This window comes from Anopheles maculipalpis, chromosome 2RL (genome assembly GCF_943734695.1).
Source record: "Anopheles maculipalpis chromosome 2RL, idAnoMacuDA_375_x, whole genome shotgun sequence".
In the NCBI taxonomy this organism is placed as follows: domain Eukaryota; kingdom Metazoa; phylum Arthropoda; class Insecta; order Diptera; family Culicidae; genus Anopheles; species Anopheles maculipalpis.
In genome coordinates, this window is record NC_064871.1 from 38,180,754 (window position 1) to 38,192,852 (window position 12,099).

The window sequence follows — 12,099 nt, forward strand, 5'->3', positions numbered from 1 at the left end:
CGGGCACAGAGGGTCATGACATAAATTTATGCACTTTACGATCGGTACGACGTTCGTTGCGCGTGTAGACTACCGGGAAGAGATTAAGCATGTTTTGCTGGCAGCGATGTTTATGCTTGCCCAAGAAACTGTGCGTTTTCAACCGTTGTGTATTGGTGTGTTTACCCACTTGCTGCTTCCTTTCGGGTGTATTTGGACCGTGCTGCAACAGAGACTCATCTGCAAACGGTTCTCTCGTAAAGAAGGCTAAAATCTTACGCAAAGTAATTTGGCAGAGGGTTTCAGCGGTTTTTGTTTTCTTGCATGTTTATATTATGTAGCTTTTGGGTTACTAAGAAAAGGACCTAATTGTGGTGAAATGTATTTCGTTTTGATAGGCCTATTGGTAAGGTAAGGAAATTTTTAATAAATATTGAAATAATAAGCCTATGGTATGGAGCAAAATTTTATTTATCTACTTTAACCGCACTAAAAAAAATACTTCTTGTGGCAACATCCTGCTGGTTTTATTGCCATTGATAACATTTCAAGAATCGTTGGATACACCGCACAACACGAAAGGGTTACACGCGCACACAACACAATGCTAACTCTGCAGCAAAAATCATACTAATTGAAATCACACATGGGGCTAACTAATTCATAACCCTTTTTGTCTAATTCGTTTATCTGGCGAGATGTTCAACCATCAGCTCAAACGTCCCCATGCGTCCCGCTAAGCACACGCCCGAGTCAACGATAAATCTTAATCCTACTAAATGTGCTCCGTTGCGAGAAAGCTCATGACAAGGCCGTCATTATAGAAAAATCAATTTGCCGGGGTTCGTTATGTAAAGGATACATCCCGAAGCAGGCAGGCCTTCCAATTTCAGCCAACGTGCGTGGCGATGTATCCTTCGCACAACCATCGCCTCGGGACCATATGCTACCGTAACTGTGTTATTCTTTGATAACGAAATTATGTTTCTCAGGACTCGATCAATCCACCGTCCGCCTGGAAGGAGTGTTGCGTGCCAAGACACCCCAAACCGTCTGTGTTTCCGTAAGCAGAACGGGTAAAGGGTAGTAACTTTGAGTACTCTGTCTGTGCCACTTTTATCGAATCGAAAGAATGTCAAGGCACGATACCATTTCAACGTGCGAGAACGAGAGGGACACGCCGCCAAAAACAATAAGATGGCCCATCAATCATCCATTCGTCAATTTTCATTACGGCTAAACTCGATCAGTTTTCCGCAGTTCGCAATCGCTCATCCGTTTCTGCTCCATTATATCGCCCCTCGAGCGTGGCCAAACGATTCATTCATTCACACCATCGTAACGGGAGCTGGAGGTAGTACATCGGACGTGGGACATGTAGCGTGCAATGGAAGGCAAAACATCCCTCGTACAAAGCTCTTCTGGCTTACCGGACAAGGGTTTGGCAGACTGTACTGCCATCCATTTCAGTCCGTCCCCAACCCATCGTTCCATTCTGAGTAGCCCCATTTTCTTCTTGCCTCATCCAATTTGTGTCCTGTTTTTTTGTTGTTGAGCGCGTTAATAATTGATGAGTTAATTACTGGGAACGACCGAACATCGGCCCTGCCTGGCATTTCCAACCGGTGCGGTACAGTATGGTTTTCATTTTGCTAGCATTTCTTGCAGATGGTCGATCCCTTTCTTTTGTCCTTTTGTCCTGCTCTGGTTTGGGAAACCACTCGTCGTTCGTTCGAGTGATCAATGATATCCTCCAATATGGCCGTACACCGCACAGATAGACCTACGCGCACGGAAGGATAAAATTGGTCTTTTCCTAATATCCACTGCCAACCTTCACGATGTCCTTGTCATGCGTTTGCCATTCGGATAAGTTTACCGCTTGGACACGGGACGGTTCATTCTTAACAGCGGGCCTAACAAATGCTTACTACTCTTACACCTGCAGGTACATAAACGCATTCAACGCACATAAACCATACATAAACGGCATAAAACGCTCCTTTGAACGTTCACCTTCGAAGTAAATGGGTTGGCTAAAACTACTCAAAAAGGGAAACATTGTTACACATTGGTTACATCTCAAACAAACAGCACAAACACTCCCGAAACATCTTCGGTCCCCTACTTAATGGTCATTATCTTTGTTTGAATTGCCTTGCGTCCTCTTCAAATCCGGTTTGGATATTCTGGAATTAAGTAAAAATCAATAACCATCCGTTGGAGATGGTTCCGACAGCCAATGTTTGTCGGCTCGATAGCTAAAGAGCTACTCGAGAGAAAAGTTTACCCAAACCCCGCTTTCTTCTACTACTTTAGTGGGATTTGTTTTTGTTTTTGGGTTAGATAAAGCAGCATCAAACGAGCTGTATGCAGGTATGTCCTTGAACGTGTCAAAATTGAGTTCCATTTTTCCTTAAGTGAAGATTCATAGCATAAAATTCAGAGTAGATAAGACCGTATTACTTGCTACTAGTTTGCCAATACTTCTCACTTCAGTTAGAAGCCATTTCCTTCTCGGAACCGTTAAAGGAACCAACCTTATCCCAGGTATACTCGGTTGAAATTCATAGCAGTTTATTTAAATCAAATTATTTACTCTTTTAAATAAAATTGGGTATATGCTACAAAGCACCGAACATGCTTGATTTTAAATTACCTTATCTGTTTTTAGAAACAAATGTTAAGTTGGTTTGAGCCAATGGGTACATTTTTGCCATGCATATCATTTTCCGATATTTAATGTAGCATAATTTATCAATCTTCCTACATTAAAAAAAGCTTACCATTCAGCAGAATGATAGGACTGAATAAAAAATGATTACAGGTCAACAGTCGTCACTCATTGACCTCTCTTTCCGTTAAAGCATCATTCACAATCCCATGCTACACAAACCTGTATCCATCGTCCAACCATAGAAGCTGTCTCAAATTCAGTGTATTATTTCGGATTTAGTTGAGGATCACCGTTTCGAGCCAGTTTCTCTAGCAACGGCTCAAAACACACCCTCCAAAAAGAACTTCAACTAAAAGAGCGACCTACCAAGACGTCCCATAAACGAGTCCATCTCGTCCATCAACATTCCAGCTCCGGTCGGTCCATCCATACACACAACAGCAGTGCGAGAAGCTGTTGCCTATGCGAACGAACGATCTCGCAGTACCTAGCCTGTGTGAGGTTGGAAAATTTACTTTACCGGATTATGGAACGAGCCACTCGAGTGCGAGGTCGTGGCTCGTGCCGACGGAACGATTTGCGACGAATGTCCCCCGAGTGATGGCTGTTGTTTTTTTCTGTCACCGTATTCGCTGTCGTTTATACGGTATGAACGTAAATGGTTTCTGCCTGCCGGCTGCCTTCCGGCACCACACCTCACAGAACACACTCAAACAGTAGCGTACTTCAAGCATGTCCTTCATCCCGTTAGTGTCATGCAAGCTTTGGCCGTGTGGTGTGGTAAGGATTTGCTTCGGCCCATTTGAAAATTTTTGCTTTCTCACATCGCTACTGCCTTCGAAAGTTGGTTCTGGATAGCGACAAAAACGAAACTTACGATCATGATCATCATCATCATCTTTCAGTGATTGTTGTTTGCTCTTTCTCGTTCGGTTCGTTAGCGTGCCGAAACCCAGAACGGTGACGACAGTTGAAAAATATACTTAACAAAACGATGATAGCCTTAACGCTTTTTACTTGCTTTGCTGTTGCAGGCCGCAGCAGTAGTAAAGAGACAACCAACGTACACTTCGACAAGCAGCTAAGCATACCTTCATGAGAGACGCGATTTTTCCAAAGCCAATTACTACTTATTTTTCACTCCGCCTCATGTAAGGGGAAGATTCTGTCACTAATGCTTTAAAACGAAACCGTTGAAATGGTAACACCGTCAATAAACGAAACGTTTCACACTTTCATTTTAACTAAAAAATGAATTTTCCCTTCGTTCAATTGTTTACGGTACTGGTACATGGAGTGGAAAAGTAGAAAGTATGTGTGCACTGAGCATGAAAGGTGAGAAAACATTTAACCATCTCGCACCCACCTTCAGTATCGCTCCTTGCAATGGGATAATAAAATAATAAACACCCTCTCCACAATTGAAGCAAATCCACTACGTTTCATCTTCGAGAAATTCCGAATTACAAGGGAAACTTTAAAGCATTTTCTTTATTTCCACCTTTTGCCATTTCACGGTGGAGATATAATCAGTTCGATGACAGTCGCTTAACGAAGGTTACTAGCAACAGCAACCCGTAGTTGTGACGAGGGTTTCATTAGCTTTTGCTACATCCGCTGGGTTTAATGACAATTTTGCTCGCCCGGTTTAAAGTGTGTTGGTGTGAAATATTTGTTAAGCAACGTTCGGTGAATAACAAATCCATACGAATTCAGAAAAAAATATAGATATTGAAACTTTTTTTTATATTTTTGCAATGAAAATCATTCGACGTTACTGATTCGTGATCGTGAAAGACCATGCGCCTCCACCGTAAACATATTATACATACGATTTATCCTTCTTGTAGTCTTGTATAACACTTGTATAAATGAAAAACTTTTTCCTTCCATTCTAATATTTCATTTCTCCTTTTAGTCTGACATTTTTTCCTGACCGAATGAACTAATAAATGCCTCAAAATTTTACGTTGATTGAAGGCAATCAATTTTCCGTCCCATTCCATTTGTTTGCTGCAGACATTTTTCAAACGGCGACCAAGTAAGCGACCAAAAGTGTTCAGGCAATGGGCAAGTGGCCATCCAGCAAACCACTGGCTGATAAACGGTTGCCAAGCCGTCAGACGGACGCAAAACGGCAACCATCCGTAATCATTATCCACGTCCGGTACTGGGCGCCTCCATCGAAATGGCAGCTGGCCTTCTTTGCTTTGCATTCTTCCTTTTTGCGTATTCATCTTCGTCGTGAAGGAAAAAAAAACAGTGCTCGTCCTAATAAAATTGCAGTCAATCTTTCGATATACGTAAACGAACGCCGTACCCATCTGGATATTGAATTTGTCCATCATTCTTCTACCAGCGCAAAATTTACTTCGGCCTACGCGCGAAGGAAGAATTATGCTAAGCTTTTACTAGATTTTCATTCCACGTTCAAGTTTCGCTTTTGGAAGCTAGCAGTCTACCGTACGCGCACCAATCTAACTGTATGACTGGAGCCCGCGAAGGAAAGCATTTTCTAAACCCATTTTACAAAAAGATTGATGATAGGTTCCGGACGCTCAAATGCCCGTTCGCTAATTCGTTTGTTGGGGTCGGATAGAGGCCGGCTCATACCACCATACCTCTCGCATTATACATGTACATCCCGCATACCCACACAGGCATTTCGTGCGACTCCCATCGCGGTGGAAATTATTCGCGCATGAAAATGCGCTATTTGAGCAGACGGACGCGTTTCGTACACCATTTATTAGATTACACTTGAGGCTGTGCAAACTTTACGCTGTGGGCGTACGGAGGGGGGGGGGAAAAAGGATTTTTCGTTCTGCTGACCAAGCCTGTCAGGGTTACGAGTGCCTAAGCCAACGCCATCGCCGGCGAACGATGCAACGGGCCGAATAAACATTCGCAAACATCCCTTTTTACCCTTTTTTTTTTTCCTTAACACTTGTCACGAGCGTCCCTTTGGTGGGTATGGTAAAAAAGGGGAGAAGCCCACCACGCGCCCTACCATTCGTTCGTTTCTACAAGCTTTAATTGAAGCGGTAATTTCATACAATCATTTGCCATAAATTTTCAACCCAATCCTTTTGCGTCGGTCTACGCCGAAGGGGAATAAACCGAGCGAACCGATCGGTGTGGTTGCCTTTTTTTTTTTGAGCGTGTGTGTGTGTGTGTGTGTGTCTATCTCACCACTCACCGAACTCCAAAATGGACATAAATCCACATCCATCCGCGCGTGAAACCGGACCAACTTTTGTTTTCGCCGCTAAACGTCCTCCTTCAAAAGTCCAACGCACGAGTTGCTTTATGATGAATTAACATGCAAAATGCTCACTTTCGTTTCCTTAGCGTATGAGAAGTTATGGATGATGGTGTGCAGCAATAGAACACTGTTGCCATGACCAAACGGTGGTCTATTGAGTCAGTTAAGCGCACAATTACTCTTTCCTGATGGAACACGTTCCAGGGAACCATGTCGTAAAGGATTGTTGTTTGTGTTGTAGGAGGTAAAAGGTGGTAGTAAAATATTATGCTATTTCCATTAGTAATAGGCTTCACCTGAGCCAGTGAAATTCTTTATAATCCCTGTCTCTGTAATTGACCTTCGACACGCAACGCAACGCGTTGCTATATAACACTGAACATTCATAGGGCTGTTGCAACCCTTGCATGATAGATCTACGAAAAAAAAAACCCCCCAAAAATATTCTAACAGCTTTCTCTTTCCGTCTGCTTCATTTTACCACCGTAGATGAATTCTGTGAAGACTATCCGCACAATCTTATTCCGACGCCGGGCTACTGGATCGAATGTTCCCGCCAGAAGATCGCATTCCCCAACCAGCACACGATATGGGACGATAGCGAGTCGGAGCACGAGGATGCTGCCCGTGGAATTACCGTGGAACCGCAGCTAGAGCGCAATTGCAGCGATCTATACGAGGATGACGAAGATTCGGACAATGTGCCAAGGTGAGCGGCTGCCAACACACACACCGAACTTGTAGCAAAGCATCCACACCTTCACATCACGACAAACCATTCGCATGTTGGCCATCGGTCCATCACACGTGGCACACATCGCTTTCTGCACGCAATGCACGAATATTTTCCGAACCGTTTCAGCTGTAGCATTAGTGTAGCGAGCAAATTATGCTTCTTTCTTTTTTTCTACTTTTTCTCTCTATCTCTCGTTTCACGCCTGTCTCGCTTGTTTCTGTTTGTTTTGCTATCATTTTTGTATTTACGCTGTACAATGGCTTTTAAAAATCATTCACAAATTGCATCAAAATATTCACACGTACCATACCGAATGAACCACAATCACATCAAATACGAACATCTACACTCGTACACACGTCATGAACGCTCACACCATCACCGTCAACCATCGTGTCGTTTGTTTGGTGGAATCATGATTACCACGCGCTAACAGCAGTCAGCATTTCCGTAGAAAAAAGACCGCCATCGAGGAGCAGTGGGAACAGCAGCAGGGCTTCGAGCTGACCTCGGTCGAGCAGGAAACGTACGAAAAGTACTTTTACGGTACCGAACACTGGAATTATTTCACCAACGATGAAGATCTCGGCCCGGTAATCCTGTCGATCAAGCAGGAAACGATCAATGGGCGCGACCAGTTCCGCATCCTAGTTAGAGCTATCTCGTACACCGTACATGGACTGATACCAGCCTCCTGTGTTTTTGCTGATAGGTAAGCACAAATAAAGGAACTCTCAAGCTTAAATGTAGGCTATTTTTGCACATAGTAAATAAAATCAACCAGTTCTTTAGTAACTTCCGAACCATTCTTTGAACAATATTTCTTTTCTTTGCTTTCCTTTCCATTTGGCAGGTATAATAGGGAAGAAGTAGTTAGATCGTTAGGTAAGGAAGTAAATCTGAACCCACCTCTAACACTGGGACAGTTGCCCGATACGCCGGAAGAGCTTCTGAAATTGGATCAGGTAAGAAAGAACGTCCTTGCTTGTGCGAATGTTGGCCCATTGCCAATATTTGTAATAGCTTACGCCCCAAAAAACCTGTGGCCTTTGAAGCGTTTCTAGAAATTGAATTTATTTTCCCGTTGCTGTTTCTTTATTGTCACACTCATTCACTCGCCTTTCGCACAGCTCGCTAACTGATTTCATATTTCTGGTTGCAGGTTTTCATAAAATCTGAACTGAAGGTGGGCGTGATCTACGTGAAGGAGGGTCAATATACCGAAGAACAAATTTTAGACAATAATGAAAATTCACCGTTATTTGAGGAGTTTTTACAGCTACTAGGCGATAAAGTTAGGTTACGTGGTTTTGATAAATACAAAGGCGGCCTTGACACTGTTCACGATTTGACAGGTACGTTTAAACATACCACAGAGCCCCACTTGCCCACTGGCTGTCAGTTTCAGCAATCCCAAGGCGCATGAATAACGCTTGGAGGAAAGGCACTGACACCAGTAGTACATACATCCACGCACGCACACACAATACATCCGCATATACATCCCACAAACCATAAATACTAATTAATCTGTGATACACCCTTATCTTATTACCACCCGCCGCCACCGGCCACAGGACTTTACTCGGTTTATACAAATTGGCGTTCGATAGAGATAATGTTCCATGTATCCACGCAGCTCCCGTACGAAAAGCACGACCCCCAGAAGCTCCAGCGTAAGCGCCACATCGGCAACGATATCGTCTGCGTGGTATTCCTCGAGGCGGACAACACCGCATTCAGCCCGGCCTGCATCAAGAGCCATTTTTTACATACGTTCATCTTGGTAAGTAGCCAACGGTGTCTGCCGGCAAATTATTACCACACAGCCCACTTCAACGGTCGGCTGGTTGGCCGACCGGTACGCCTTACATAATGCTGTCTCGAACGGTTAACTCGGTCGCTTCCGGTGGTGTGTTTCGGCACCATGCCGCGCACGGTACGGATCGGTTGTTTAGGCCTGCACGAGAAGACACTCCACTCGCCATCCCCAGTGGACCACTACGCGATTCTGCTGTCGCACGCAGTATCACGTGCTTGGTAGGTTCGTCGCAGTCGTGTTGCGGGAATCCGATGCTCTGTCCAGAGGCATGGCAGCAGGGTGCTGAATAATTTGTGTCCAGGCATGTGACTACAAGGGCGGTTCCGTGGGTGAACGCGAACGGTCAAAGCCAGCCAATGCAGGGTGGGGAAGAACTTACCATTATTTTTATGACAGTGTGACTGTTTTCACCTACACACTAGCGATAACAACACCGTAGACCACCACACGATTCGACTGTCCCGTTTCCGTATTTCATCCATTTTGCCAGATACGAAAATCCTCTCCAGCTGAAATCACGTGCCAACTCCCTCTGTGCTGTTGAGTGCGTTATTTTTAAGCTTGTTGGTACGGTTAGCTGAGCTTGAGCAACGCTCTAACGAGGCTGCTAACTCGTGAATTCCGCCACAGACGCACGGTTCACGGTGTTACGGAGGATAAAATGAACTAGAACCGCTGCTCACAACCGTTATTAGAAGTTGCGTTTGCTTTCCATCGGAAAGCCGCCCGTTCCTGACGCCCGCGCTTGACTTCATTGCTCTCACACCGGTACGGTACGGGTAACTTTTTGCCAGCACTGAAAACATCCACAGAAAGCTTGTAACACCGTTGTACACGGTACACAATCATGTGGTGGAAAGTGTTGTCCAGATCAAAGCACAGTCAGCGTTGTTACGAGAATGAAATCTCCACTCTATCCACCGGGCAGAGCGTACACTCCAGCACAATGTTCGTGCGTTTGGGTGTGTTTTGGACATGAACGCATTTACAAAACCGCGAATTGTGTTTGACGATCCCCGGACAGATTTCCCACGCAAGAACATTAGATCATTTGCCTTCGTTTTGGTGTGTGTGTTTTCCGTGCCAAGAGATTGAAACGCATGCTGCCGACATGTAACTGAGCACGGAGATCATGATGTTTGCATGCATACTGCAAACCTTATCAACTCCAAAACAGGCTCCCCTAGGAACATGGCCATCAAACTAACTAACTGAAATTTCACTAAAGCTGTGTTTCTTTTGGTCGTTTGGAATCCTTATTTAACTACATCCTCATGGATACAGAGCAACTACACCATTTGTTGGTAGAGAATTTAAGTGTGAATTAAAGCCAGGTTTTGGTTTTAAGAGCTATTATCTTTTTCCATATGCAGGAATTTGTTGCAAACAGAAGAACAGATCCATTCCAGATCTAGAAATATGATAGTTTTGCTAACATGTTCTATAATCCACAAATGCTAATGTAAGATTGATGTATGATATTAAGAAAATTGTAATAACCAAGAACATTTATAATAGCAACAGCAAGTTTATCACAGGGAATAGATTATATTTTAAACAATCCAAAATTGTAGATGATCTGTAATCGTAGCCAGAGCCAGTAAAATAGTAACAATTTTTTTAGTATCAAGATTTTAATTTGAGAGGCTTTAATAAAAAATATTTGTGTTTTGATACGTCGAATGCTTCAAATGGCACCTTAGCTTTTATCTCCAATAATTACTGACTTCGGGGATGTGCTTTTCTGAAGCAAATTGTTGGATAATTCTGCTTTTTAAATATTTTTTTGAATTAAATCAAAACTATCTATGCTGTATTACCTTGGGAGTATCTTATGAACTTGTTAGCTAATGTTAGCAATAACTTGCACAACAACTTGATACAAGTCAATATTAACATACTCTCCTTTGTCCATTTAATTTACGTTCTCATACAAGTACCAATGCAAGCAAAAAAAAACTGTTTGCTGCGGTATTCCCATCCCTTTGATCTACAATCTGCCAGTCCCCAAATCAGTACCATTTTTCATCTACAAATTGGGAACCGAAAAGGTAAACCCATACTCAGGTATCACTGCACAAACCGATCCCTACAGCACTAATCTTTTTTTTTGCTCCCTGACCGCCCCCCCCCCCCCACCCCCTGATTTGGCATCATATTCCAACTCCCGGGAGCCATAGAACTGTTGACCAAATCATCGAACCAGAACAGGGGTTTGTTTGGGGTGATGAGAAGCACGGTTGATATGGGTGGATGAAATTTAATGATTATATGTTTCGTGCAAAGCTAGGCTTGGATGGTACAAGCGGGAAACGGAAACCCGTATTAGGTTTGTTGTTTATTTTTCTTGTACCTTTTGGATCATGTGATTTACTTCACTTTGCTCTATCTCTCTGATCATCAAAACCACCTTTCACTGTCCCAACGACAACCGTTTTTTGGGTGATGCAAACTAGACAAATATAAAATGTTCCTCCGACGAATGATGCATTCGAAAATTTGCACTCATTCTCCCGTGAGTGTGTCCGAATGTGCTGATATAGGTTCTAGTCTCTCTTTTTGTCTTGAAACGTCATCGTGATCGTAGGACGGAAAAAAAGTCTCACCGCCAGTTTGTCTCGGCCACTCTCGAGTATGTTCATCGGTCTTCAGGGTAGCTTCGTACCAAGTTAATTTTTCATACCCTAAGTAAACAAACCTGGAGATCGCATCTAATCTAATCGATTGCACTGGTGTTGTTTTGTTACTCCCCATCCCATTTACTTAGGTTCGTGTTTCGGCACGCATCAAACGGAAACCGACGCGTTACGAGGTTTCGGTGGTGACGCGGGATGAAGTTGGCGCCTACAAACCGTATCTCTGGGAGCAGTCAGTGTTCGAGAAGGGTCCGATGTTTAGGTAAGTGATTATCGGCATGCCAATGCTTGCCACCTTCGCTGCAAACACGGGTTGCAACTTTTCCTGCTAATCCTTCCCTTAGAGAATGGTTGCTGACAAAAATCGTGAATGGTGAGCGGGCCTCGTACTCGGCGCCCAAGTTCGCAAGGATGCAGGAGCGCACCCGGTCCCAGATGCTCGAGGACATCGTGGCCAACTTGGCCAATCACGCGGAAACCGGACAAATCCCCAAACCGTACCGAAGGGGTTCGTGGAGACCCATCGGTGAGGATCCTTGCATGTTACGAGTGACAGTTAGTTGCTGTATGCGACTCTATGTGCCGCATAGTATGTACTTGAAAGCTATCTCTCTCTCCTTCTCTTTCTCTCTCTCTCTCTTTTGCTCTCTCTCTATTTGCAAAAGACATACTCATGCACACAGACTCGCACTTTCTCTCTCACACAAACACAGGCTTCCTCATACGAAATTGCACACGTACGTTACCGGTCATTTGTGTTAATCGCCTTATCGAACTTACATGTTGATCTTTCAGTTTTCTTATGTTTTGTCCTAGTCTTCTCCTCACACTCTCAAATTTTTTTTTTCTTTTAGTTTTTTACTGTTACTTAATCTGTATTTTTTTCGACGAAATTATACAACTAATTGGCAAAATACCTCCTTCACTAACATACTCATACAAATCACACAAATGTTGTTTCTTCATGTAAAACTTTAAATGCTC

The 12,099-nt window shown here is 43.6% G+C and overlaps 2 protein-coding genes across 6 annotated transcripts in view; one reads left to right on the forward strand and one right to left on the reverse strand.

The window, feature by feature from the left end:
• The window catches only part of LOC126556690 (uncharacterized), a 100,251-nt gene that overhangs the window by 78,081 nt on the left and 10,071 nt on the right, over window positions 1–12,099 (forward strand). For 3 of the 5 annotated variants that reach the window (XM_050212122.1, XM_050212123.1, XM_050212121.1), the window contains 7 exons: window positions 6,411–6,630; window positions 7,112–7,369; window positions 7,511–7,622; window positions 7,820–8,012; window positions 8,235–8,443; window positions 11,247–11,377; window positions 11,460–11,704. In XM_050212122.1, coding sequence (XP_050068079.1) covers window positions 6,411–6,630; window positions 7,112–7,369; window positions 7,511–7,622; window positions 7,820–8,012; window positions 8,235–8,443; window positions 11,247–11,377; window positions 11,460–11,704 — 1,368 coding nt within the window. The remainder of the gene's footprint in view (window positions 1–6,410; window positions 6,631–7,111; window positions 7,370–7,510; window positions 7,623–7,819; window positions 8,013–8,234; window positions 8,444–11,246; window positions 11,378–11,459; window positions 11,705–12,099) is intronic. The other 2 variants (XM_050212125.1, XM_050212124.1) reach the window with 1 other exon arrangement.
• The window catches only part of LOC126559434 (cytochrome b5-like), a 95,609-nt gene that overhangs the window by 44,649 nt on the left and 38,861 nt on the right, over window positions 1–12,099 (reverse strand). The window lies entirely within an intron of this gene.